The sequence below is a fragment of the Suricata suricatta genome, chromosome 14 (genome assembly GCF_006229205.1).
Source record: "Suricata suricatta isolate VVHF042 chromosome 14, meerkat_22Aug2017_6uvM2_HiC, whole genome shotgun sequence".
NCBI lineage: Eukaryota > Metazoa > Chordata > Mammalia > Carnivora > Herpestidae > Suricata > Suricata suricatta.
This window is the reverse complement of record NC_043713.1, coordinates 26,022,380-26,034,959: the sequence shown is the minus strand read 5'-3', so window position 1 is coordinate 26,034,959 and position 12,580 is coordinate 26,022,380. Positions and strand designations below refer to the sequence as shown.

At 39.6% G+C, this 12,580-nt stretch overlaps 1 protein-coding gene across 1 annotated transcript in view; it reads right to left on the bottom strand.

Annotated features, from left to right (window-relative positions):
- The window catches only part of SKOR2 (SKI family transcriptional corepressor 2), a 39,870-nt gene that overhangs the window by 21,292 nt on the left and 5,998 nt on the right, over positions 1-12,580 (bottom strand). The window contains exons 5-6 of the mRNA XM_029921555.1: positions 4,068-4,133; positions 3,589-3,687 (exon numbers count right to left, since the gene is read on the bottom strand). Coding sequence (XP_029777415.1) covers positions 3,589-3,687; positions 4,068-4,133 — 165 coding nt within the window. The remainder of the gene's footprint in view (positions 1-3,588; positions 3,688-4,067; positions 4,134-12,580) is intronic.

Below are 12,580 nucleotides of genomic sequence, written 5' to 3'. Positions count from 1 at the left end.
CTCAGCAAGGAGGGGGTGGAAGTGAGAGACTGGAGAGGCTGGGTGGGCCAATTATGGAGGGTTTTGAGAGTCAGTCAGGAGTTAAATTAGATACAAGATCAACAGTAGGGCATCACTATGGCTTCTTGGGTGGAAGATTTGGAGCCAGAGGTAGAATTTTGGCAAGACTCTGCCAAGGGCAGTGGGCAGAAAGGGCTGGAGTGAGGGAGGGAGGAGCCGCCCCAGGGCACCCCACTGTGGGGGGTGGGGAGAGGTGTGAGGGCCTTCTCCACCTAGCAGGTCCTCAGCTCAGGGCTGGGCTCCTCCTCCTTCTCATTTCCTCCTCCTCCTTCTCCTCATTTCCTCCTCCTCCTCCTTCTGATCTTCATCTTTACTCTTTACAAGCCCAGGATCCATTCCTGTGGTCCTTAGTAGCCATCAGAACCACAACAAGAAGGCGAAGAGAAACTCAGAAATTTGGACCCATTTTAGAAATGCTTTTCTAGAGCTCAGTGCTAATAATCTTGTCTTCCCCCTCCTGCATCCTTACCACCACCATCCTCACAGCTGACAGTAGCGGGGATGTGCACAGCCCTCACGCTGGTCCTCTCATTTACCCCTTGCATCCTCCTACAAGACAGGAATTATCTAGCCCATTTGACAGTTTCCAAGGTCCTACAACCAGGAAGTGGCAGAGCCCCACAGTGAACTCAGGCCTGGGGTCCTACTCCTCATGCCCGAGAGCTTGGCCTGGGTCTGCAGTGTTCTAAGTGAGCCAGGCTTTAAGTGTCACGGCCCAGTGTCCACTTGCTAGTAAAAGGGGCTGCAAAATTCTGGCTGGGTATCCTCTATGCTTCCTTCTGATGTGGCTTCACAAAGTTCCGTTTTCCCCTATCCATCTGAGCAAATCTAAATCTGTCTTCCAGCCTCATGGCCTCTCACATTTAGTTAACAAGCACATAATGTGCATTTGCTATTTTCATCCGTGTGAAATTAACTGCCTCTTTGTGGTATGTCTAAACCATGCATTATTCAAACTTGGGCACATACATGCCACTTCCTTGGTCAGTGGAGTACACTGCAGATAAAAAACAGGAAAAAATTTTGTTGTTGTTTAATGGAAGTATTTATACGTATGGCAATCACAGAGGATTAATTTTAATTCAAATGGATGAATGATAGGTCTGAATCAAAATAAGCCAGTTTTAACATTCTAACTTCCTCCGTTTTTTAATGTTCATTTATTTTTGAGAGAAAGGGGGGTGGTGTGGACAGAGGATCCAAAGCAGGTGCTGTGCTGAGAACAGCAAGCCGGATGCAGCGATGAAACTCGCAAACCATGAGGTCATGAACTGAGCCGAACTTGAACACTTAACCAACTGGACCACCCAGGCATGCTTTCTAACTTCCTTTTAACAGAAACATGTGCATACTGTACGGTAGAACAGTTAAGAAGGAAAATGTATCAATTATTATAAATTACTTAATTCTTTAAAATGACTAACTTTTATTAAGGTGATAAATTAGGGATACACTGACTTTATGGGGAATTAGGTGGGCACTTTAGGGGTTCAATGATACCCTGACCCACCCTGCTGGATCTAAAAAACAAAGATTTACAAACTCAACTGTGAGATAAACATCAGCTTATAGGGGAAAGAAATCATTCAGTGTGTGCTCGTTGCTGCAAAGAAATGGATGTTAAAATACTATCTTAGAAATTAGAGAATCTCAGGTCCCTTGGAAGCACTTGGTTTTAAAGATTTCAGAGATATTTTTTCAACAAATATCTGTTTCTGTTTTTCCTCAAAGCTACAATGTCATGATGATCCCAACACACTATCAAAAGCTATGGGCCAGTTTGCTATTATACAGAGAGGGAGACAAACCTTAAGAGACTCTTGAATACAAAGAACAAGGTTACTTTGTTGAGGGTTGCTGGAGGGGAGGTGGGTTGCGGGATGGGCTAAAGGGGTGATGGGCATCAAGGAGGGCCCTTGTTGGGATGCGCACTGGGTGTTGTATGTAAGTGATGAGTCACTAAATTCTACTCCTGAAATCATTATTACACTATATATTAACTAAACTTGGATTTAAATAATAAATAATAATAATAATAAAGCAGCTATCTGCCACTCTCCTCTCTTCCATCTTACTTGAGGGCTCAACATACATTCTTGAAATTCTTGAAGCACCTGAGCTCCAAACCTACCCCTGTGAGTACTGAGAGACCACAAACTTGGCAGACGCTACTGCTCCTCCTGGGTAGCGCTTTCTTCCATCACTCATCTTCCTTGTTTTTATCCCTGCTAAGTGTTTGGTGGAACCCAGTTTGATATGTGCCAGGAACCCAGTACTCTGTGAAGCTTCTACCTGCGAAGGCACGTCTTTTCTCTGTGCTGATGATTACATTTGAGAAGCCCTGGGGAAGATGACCATCATGCTCATATTATTAACAATCTCACAAGGACCAAAAAATCTTCCGGATGTTGCTCTGTGGCCCTAGCACAGGAATTACCAACGTGAGTTTTGTGGTTACCAGATTAATAGAAAGGGGCATGCTGACATTAAAAAATTTTTTTAAACATTTATTTATATTTAAAAGACAGAGAGAGGATGAGCAGGGGAGGGCAGAGAGAGAGGGAGACACCAAAACTAAAGCTGTCAGCCCAGAGCCCAATGAGGGGCTCAAACTCACGAACCACGAGACCTGAGCCAAGGTTGGCTACTTAACCGACTGAGCCACCCAGGTGCCCTCATGCTGACATTTTAAAAAAGAGTTCCAAGAAAAAACTAATCTTAAATGTACAGAATTCAAAATATAAAGTTACATACTATGTTCTTTCCCATTTTTCTTTCTCTGGAGAGAGGAATAAGACTAAATGAAATTCCAAAATGCTTGAAAAAAACACCACTGTGATGTATTTGTCCAAATGTGATTCAGGCCAAGGCTGGTGAATTTTAGAAAACTGGACACCTAGTATTAGGTGTTTCTGAAATTCTAGGACTCTGGGAATAGAACTGATGGTTTTTATGCTACAGTATCTGCCACCAAATGTGGAAGGGAATTTTAACATTAAATGTGGATGGAGAATCCAAAACCACTAAGATTATATTAATCTCAACCAATAAAATAAATATGTGTATACTGAATGTTAAATTGTAAATCTTCATATTTATACCTATTTCAAGTACCAGGAAGCACTCTAGCTCTGAGAATAAAAATTCTTCTGTTTTTCCTAAGTTGGAGAATAAAAGTTTCTGAGTATCTTTTGTTCTAAGATATATAATCTAAAATATCAGAGTATTTAAATATGTCTACATATTTAATGATATTCTCGCATATATATTTTAAGATATACATAACACATACATACAGATACACGTCTATCAATACAATAAACACCAAAGGGTTCGCATAAGAAATTTGTCTGTGAGCTGATTCAAAGCATATATAACAGGCTACAATTTCCAAATATTTAGACAGAGACCACGGGAAGAGCCTGTGGCACTTTATATAAGCACGTCATACTCAGAGCCTATTTTTAAGCCTAATAATAGAAACATCATCAAATATCATAATGCAATAAAATAAAAGTGATTTCTTACTGAATACTGGGAAAGACGTATTTCCTTTTAACACTTGGAATTCTTGCTCTAGTCGTCTCCGTAAATCTATTTGTTCAAATAAAACCTTCTGAAGTTCTTCTAATAAAGAAAAACAGAAGAGTCATTTTACTAATCTTTACAAATAACTCTCCAGAGAACTGTTATATATGGCAATTTATTATTAGAAGACAAAATATTTTACCAGTTTAAAAAGTGTTGCATAGACATAGGATAGATTTTGTGCAGAAATCCATGAATATAAATCAATGTAATATATTATTTTAAAGTATTATATTACAGTGTCATGTATTGATTGATATGTATGCATTAATCTCAATTATATCCACCCAATGGTCCATATATTATTCATATGTTGCTTGTCAAGCTTAAAATATGGTGTAGAACAAAAATATCCTCCTATTATCTCCATGGTCTTTTGAAGCTAAGAGAAGTTCTACAGAATTAAAACTTTTCTTTACCTTTCCCCATATTTTCAACATCCTTTTTGAGTGAATGAGGTGAATTTGTTTCTTGTGTGTGTTCACCTTTAAAAAAAGGAGAAAAAATATTGGTTTTGTGTTGGCTGTTGTCTGAAAGTTTTTCTTTTCATTTTAATATCTACGCAGGAGCTTAGTTGGTATGCCTTGAAAGTGGAGGGCCTCAGAACCAAGTGTTGTCTTCATTTACTCATGTACAATTCCCCTGAGGCGCAGCGGGGGAGCTACAGGAAGCGAGCTGAGGGCACCGAGGGCACGTCTACCTAGCCGGAAATGGCTGCCCTGTGAAAGGAGATTCTGGAAGTTAGCCCCCTCCCAGCCCCCACTGCTATCCATCCTCTACAACAAAGATACTTGCTAAATGGGCAAAAGAGGAGGTTGAACAATGAACATATCCAGAAGAATTCAGATCAGAATTCCTCTCCTATCAGAAGTGAAGGAGCCTCTTGTCAACTAGAAGGCCCCCAAGGCTGAGGAAGAAGAAACCTCCTACCTTCTTGGGTCCCTAAAATTTGGGGCAGCTAGAAAGAAACAGGAGACTTTTGTTGTCCGTGGGAGAGAATTGATAAGCCTGGAGTGATTTCCTAATAACTAATAGTGTTTTTTTAAATCAACCTAAAACAGAGGTGTGAACTAAGTTCTCTTATGTTACTTTGCAATATCCACACGCTTGCTGATAGTTTCAGAACTACTTGTCTTCAACCAATAAAAACTAGATTGTGGATAAAGGCTAGATGTTATTCTTACCTATTTATGTGCTAACTAGAATTATGGCAAGCTAGGAAAACGGCCTAATATACAGTCATAAATTGAGTCTACATAATCTAGAAAACATAAATAAACCAAAGAAATCCAATCACTTAGTGTTTTTCCACGTTCAACCTATCAGCAACTATTCACATAATGTAATTAAGCTTTCCATTTTCATGTACAGACAGTACAGACAAAGGTGCTCTCAGGTTTCATGGATCCCCACCTCTCTTGACCCTCTTCTGGGTTAGCTCCTTCCTCTGCATCCATGGTGCTCTTTGCTTACTCACTTCCCACACCCACCAGGCAGTGTGCTACTTGGAGTAGGGGCTCTAGTTTTCCTGCATGGCAGTGCTTAGCAGAATGCTGGATACATAATCAGTATTCAGTAAAGTGTTTCCAGTTGTCACTGAAAGGAACTCCAGAAGCTCATAAATTCTAAACTATAGTGTGGGCCAGAATGCATCATTTCAATTCTCTCCTCACTGTTTATTCATTTCCCTTCTTCAGCAAGAAATGGAAAATAATGGCCCTAGGCACTTGTAGGAATACTGGAAGATCTCACTGTCAAAGTAAAAATTCCCACAAAGAGGGAAACAGAATTTCTCCACCAAGCAGTGGCCTACAGTATCAAGGACAGACAGGAAAATACTTAGCATATTATAAATGGATGGTGACTCTGCATTCTACTTGGTGACCACTGGGAGTAAGTGTTTGCAGGAATGAGTGGATGCATTCTTACACAGAGTGCATAGTGACGAAACAATGCTTGTCCTGGTCCCCTGTCATTAGGACAATAATATCGTAGGCATCCCTGAGCACCTTCACAACAGGTACTTTCTCTACTATCTGGATCATATTTGCACAACCTCATTTCCACTTTCATCTTGGACATGACCTCTCTCCATAGGCTTTCAACATTAAAACCTTGGCTTTCTTCATACAGAATAATGAAAATATCTGTGAAGCATTTTAAACAATCACCTCAACCCAATTCCTATAAAATACTACTCTACACTCTAAAAGAAGAGTAACATGAAAATTGATGAGAAATCATAAATATAGAAACCAAGAGTAATGGTATTTTGAAATGAAAATAAATGTGTATTACGTGCAGTTTTACCTCTGTTTGCTCCAAGTCTCAATCAGTTAAATGCATAGCTGTTTCATACTCACATACAGTGTGGAGTCTGAACAAGAGAAGAAACAAGCACACACATCCCCATGCAGCCATCTGCAGGGCAGAGTGACATTTCACCATCCTGCCACTGCCCCAACCACGGGGAGCATGGTTTAAATGAGTCTGTTCGTGTCTGAAGGGGCAACTCTAGAAGGGCTCCTGTCCTTGTCACATTATAGACCTTTTTGACTCATTAGTGGATTTTGTGGCCTGTTTATCTTACATTACATTTCAGTGAGATCATTAAATTTAAAAATTAAAATGGGATACACAAAACTGCAGGTCTTTTCTACTTCACAGTTCAGAGTTTCACATAGGGGTGAAACTATTAAACAAATGGCTAGCAAATGGAAACTACATTAACAACAAACAAAACTACTGATAATGTCAATAATAAGTTTTTCTTTTCATCAGCTTTGGAGAGGTTTTATTAATATTTTACATCAGTGTCTATTTCAGATAGATGCTTTGCTGCAACTTCTCGGTAAAACCTGCCAATTTGGAGCTTGGAAGATTCAAATGTCTCACTTATACAGGTTTTTTTTTTTAATGGTTACATGTTAGGTAAATAAGGAGCACAGACGTTTCAGCTGCTTTTTGTGTATCTTTTACTGGACCGCTGCCTTTTGTATATTACTAATCCGTGAAACCAGATTGTTAATGGTGGTTAAAAATGACCTCTGGGAGCCTGGATGTTTGTTCACTATTACTGCTAATGTTTTCCATCTGGTTTAAAAAAAAAAAAAAAAAGCAGTCTAATACTAGAGTAAATAAATGAGATTTAGTTGACAATAAGCTTCCAATTTTTATAAATATTCCATTAGGTTAAATGCATTTTACTTTTCCAAAATTAATGAATGGGTTTGAAGACATCCAAAAATTAAAATGCTTACTTTCCTTTCCAGTATATTTCCCCTTTAAAGAAAAGTTATGAAAAAGCAGAGGGAAATATTAATTGTGTAGAATTACAGGAGGGAAAATTATCATATGGAAGGAACATCTTTCTTCGAGGCCAGGCCTAAAATGTATCTTAAATCTGACTGTAAAAGAAAACAGTTGGGTGACTTAAAGTTGGAGAGTAATGGATAATAAGGGTATAAAATGCATCCAGTGAACTAATGTGACCAGAAGCTGCTGCTCAGGGATGTGTCTACATCAGGATTTCACAAGAGCATATTCAAGGGGCCAGTTTGCTGTGACCTGACCCACTACCCATGAATCCCGCCTGCCCTGGAGGACAGGGGCAGCATAGAGCCACAGCAGGCAAACCAAATTTCTTCATGCAGTGGAGGCCAGAGAGCCAAGGTCCATTTGATTCCTGCTCCAGTGGTCTCTCCAGGGTCCTTCGCCACCAGGTGGACCCACATTCCGGGTGAAAGTTCCACCCCACACTTGGTTCTGCCCTCACAGAGCCGTGAGAAACTGGAAGCACAAGAGGGAAGGACGTGGGAATATGCCACACTGAAAGCAGACACGAGCAGTAAACAGCAAATGAGGAAGGAAGTGGAATGTCCAATGAACAAAAAAACAGAAACAGATTCATTAGCACCTCTTTTCAAGGCACAAGGGGAATTGCTTTCTCTTAAATATCATGGCCCACCTCTGCTCAAGAACTGTGCAATGGCTCCCGATGTCTACACTGCACAATCCACTCTAAGTTCTTCCCCCGGCGCCTCCAGGTTCTCCCACTCAGCTGAGCCAAGCTGCCTTTCTCTGTCAGCAAGCACAAACCCTTTACTCTAGTCGGGCCTCTACTCCTCACATCGGCTGGCTTTGCCTTCTGTTTTTGCTTTTGCTTAAGGTGCTCCTGCCCATCCATCCCAACGAGAACGACGCCCAAGTCCCTGCTCTTCTGAAAAGCCTTTCCCGACTTTCACAAACGCTGTGGATCCATTCCTTCCTGGGCTAATGTTCCAAGTCCCTACTGTCCTCACTCTGCCACCTGACGTCCTGGGGTTTCAACTCTGCAAGTGTGGTCTTTCCCAGCTAGAAAATCTGCTTTCTGAGGGAAGAAAGACCCGACCCAACAGATAACCCCATCACCTCAACCTTCAGGAGGGGCACAAACACATCCCACAAATTCCTTTTGCTCTTAATTTAATTCAACTTGGTTTGTGAAGGAAATACAAAGTAATGCTGCTTTAAATCCTCAATCATCGTAAGGGGTTTTTAGGCATGAACTCATTCCTATGAATGAAAAAGCACATTTTGATCCATTTGGATATTTGAAGATGTACTCTATATTTTCAGTTTACTGAGGAAGTTTGTGATGTCTTCATTTTTGTTCCTATCTGACATGTTGAAAATTTCTTACAGAGCTAAAACCATAGCACTGAGTTTTAACTGGGACATGAAAATATTAACGCATAAGTCTTCCATGACCTCCAAGAGCAAAAATATCTTACATTTTTAGAGCTCACTTAATTTTAAGAGCCAAACGAGGAGGTCAGATGACCCATTCTGTTGGTGGCCATGGGACAGGACAAAAAGCTGATTAAATAGGTAATTACTCTTTTCAAGCTAAACTTGAATCCAATAAACAAGGTCATTCTGATATTGTACTCTGTATGTGGATAGGGTTTGCTAAGTATCCAGGGTACAATATGAAATGCCTGACTTTTGGATGAAGAGTAAAAAAGTTGACATTCACCCATCCCTTTTACGGAAATACATTATCTGTCTTTCCATTCTCCCCTCGGTATTCTACTCCCTGGAGCCTGCAATCAGCATGCGGGAGGCACTGCCCCACGAAGCAGCTCCAGGCGCTGGCAAGTTGCTTATCACTAAAAGGGCCTCTGTGGTCCTTTGGGACCATTCTTGACAACATTGGATGAAAAACATTTGGAGAAAATGTTTCTGTTCTGGAAAGAAAGTGTGTTATTTGATAGTTGTCAGTGAAACTATTTTGGTTTGGGGCTGTGCCTCAACATAAGACACGCATGCCTTCTAACATTTGGATACAGAGTGAAAATTTCAGTCAAACACCCAGACGTTTCCATGGTTGGCGGGTGGGGTCTCGTGTGCTATCTTACTTGCCCTGTTGCCAGGGAGCAGACCCTGGGAGAGAAGCAGGGATTGCAGACTACAGTTGCACTGTATTGTCACGCCCGGGGGAAGTGGGGGCCGTGGGGGCTGCTGAGCTGACGGTCCGCTCTCTGCCTCCCAACAGCCTCAGCCCAGGGCCTGGCTTTCTGTTGAACAGCCTTCATTTATACATGTTTAACTCCCAAATAAACTCTGAATTGTAATAATTAACCTTAGTTTTATAACCTGGTTTTTGATTTAGATTTCCTGGAATTTTTTGTTTTCTCTTTCTCTAACAACTTGTCTTGGTACAATTCAGACGGGGTCAAAGTTAATCGGCCTAAGTGAGCACAAGTAGTACATTTAATAATAAGCAAAATGACTCACAACATATGGTTTAGAGAAGTTTTTAAGAACACTTTGCATTAGGGCATTAAAAAATCAATCACACAGAAAACAAGGTTAAATAATTTTCTCCTCCTTCAGTAGTACATGGACTTCTGCTAATTTCTTGGTGTTAAATTCTACATTTAATTTTTCCCCTGTGACGTTTGGCACTTTAGTGAGGTCACAGAAGAGAGAAAAAAATCAATACCACTGGAGAGGGTATGCTGCAGAATGAACTAACTAAATATTAACTCCATTAGTGAAAAAAAAAAAGGGTAAGAGCAAGATTAATACAGGGGAAATTACAGCAAACTAAGAGTTATAGCAAACTTTATAATGCCTGCTCAAAATTTATTGTGAGTTTGCATGCACATTGCTTCTTGAATTAGTATATCTTGAGTTCCCTTAGAATTCTCTGGAGTTTTAGAACTTGTGCTTTCAATTAAAAACAATTTATGCTATTTGTTTTTGGAGAACTTTTCACTGCCCTTCTCTATCTCCTTAAATTTCATATACATAAAAAAACACTTGTAAGAAGAGAAAAATTTCAGAAATAAAAAGAAACTGATATCTGAAATATGGGACTAATTTAATTTTGAATATATACATTGAAAGATCTCAAAATTCATTGTTCATAAAAATTTCAGAAGTAATTTAGAGGTAGGAGGTTTTGTCAAAGTTTACAGGTTGATAAACTGAGGCACAAAGCAGTTAAAGTGTTTACCTAAAGTCACCTAGTGAGAGAGTTAAAACTCAGATCTACCGGTTATAGATTTTTTCCTTCTTTTCTTTTTTTTTTTTTTTTAAATCATAAGCATGTTCTAAGACTGAATGGAATAATAAATCAGAGAGCCTCATTCGCTATATATTCATGAGAAGTGTAACTGCTTCTTACTATTCTCAGAAATCCGTCCATAGCATATTAAGTACACTAGAGAATCATACCAGTGAAAATCAAATTGATTTTAAAACTCCTACACATATAACAAGATGCAGCCGTGCTCCGAGTCCAGTGGTGATGGCGTTTCCACTATGAAATGTATTGAAATCAGGGATGACTCCACTGGCGTGATTTCCTTGACCTGCCATAGCTTTGAGCTGTCTCACCAGCTTACTCCACTGCATTCAATTTCAAATCACTTAACTTCACTAAAGTTATTCAAAATGGATATGCAAAACCTTACTCTGGGATTGCAAGCAAAATGCTGTTTTCAGTTAGGTGATATTTTGACCAAACTACCAGCCCCCTAAACTGTATTACTGGGCTTTAAGCCATGGGTCTAATTTTAAAGACACCTATGGATAAAAGGCTTCCAAGGAATTCTGGCTGCTTCAAAGCTTCCTGTTTGGTCCTTCGAATTACGCAGAAGTACACGATCTGCTAGGTGTCAGCTTAACAATCATTAGCAGGGAGGTTCTTTAAGAAATCATTTAAAGATAGCATCTTTGAAATCCTAAAAAGAAACAGTTACTAATAAGGCTGAAAGGTTGAAGGAAGGCTATATTTAATTAAAATGATAACCCAGAAAAATAAGCTGGGACTAAGTATGGTACTAAACCGAGTTTGTATTGGGGAACAACTGAAGCAAGTATTCATATTTTAAAGATCTGTCTGTATCTTTACTCTTTTGAAAAAGGACATGGACATCTCTTGATAAACTACATTCATAATTGCCACGGGAATGAAAAAATTCACATCAAAATCAAAAATTGCATCCTGACTCATTAAGTAGTTTGAAGAAACATTTTATTCTTTTATGTTCTACTGTAGATGTGCTGACATAAAATACTGGTATTTTACAATAATAATGGTTGAATTAAACACTGGCTAATGGAACACCTGGCTCCATAAACCTTATCTGATGGTATGCTGTGCAGACCACTGTTACACTATTCATATTGCTTTATAGTTTATCTACCCCCTCCTCTTGATTGGAAGCAACTTGAGGGCACAGACTGGTATGGAGTCTATCTCCGGATCCCCAGAGCCTAGGGAAGTATCTAGCACACAGTAGGCATTTGAAATATTTGTGGAGTAACCGAGAGATTAAACAAACGTATGCTATCTTGTAGATGTGGAAGTTAACAGTTGTCCATGGTATGAAATATCTCCAGAAACAATCAGGGGGTTCTGGATAAAGCTTTCTAGCGCTAATCACTCCAAAGCCGTTAATCATAGGTCTTCATAATTTCACTGGCTCTTCTGGATTTCTGACACTCAGCTAAACGAAGGGATTCTTGGAGTCTGGCCACAACTCGATATATTAACCAAAACAAACGCAAGACAACTGGATGCCCACTCTGAGATTTCCTCAAATGTGCATTTCAACACAAAGACCATGAGCTACTAATCCTTCCTGCAAGACAGGACAGCTGAAGATACACCAAGTTAAGTCCCACAATAACCCAAACTCCTTAATATCTTTGGTATTTAAAGCATCATTTCCATATGCTCAGCGAAAAAACCATAAGGATGAAGTTCTTGTGACCCAAGAGTCCAAGACAACTTTAACAGAATAAAATTCTTCGCTGGAACATTTGTTCATTTCAATGGTATTTTTCATCTCTTCCATGTCCTACCTATCTCCCATTCAGTACACAATAAGAATATAATATAACATACTAACTACAGACTCCTCTGAATAATGTGAGAATAAAATTGTAATATGGAAAATCAATGTGGAACAAGTTTCTCTGGGAATCTGTATCAAATTAATTATTGTGAGGAAGGGACTAGTAATATATCAGTAGTATGACTAGGTATTATCACCGACATGACTATTGATTGTACTACCCTGAGCTCTGGGCACGATGGATTTTTTATGTGACCATGATCCTGACTATACTTTTACTTCCTTCCTTCGGCACTTGTATTTCTGTCTGAATATCAAATCACAGCAGATTCTGTGGTTTTTTATCCATTCTGGCTACCATCCTTGGAATTCTGATGGCTTTTCAGGGTTTACTGAACTTACTAAGCGCGGGGGGACCAAACCGCTCTCAAGGATAAGAGGAACGTATTTTCAAATGGAACCAGCCCAGCCATCCAAATCAGAGGAAGATGGAGACATTCAGTTTTTAATAGATCTGCAGAAACTATTAATATACATGAAGACAACATAACTCTGTCAAGGAATTGGTACATTCTAATACC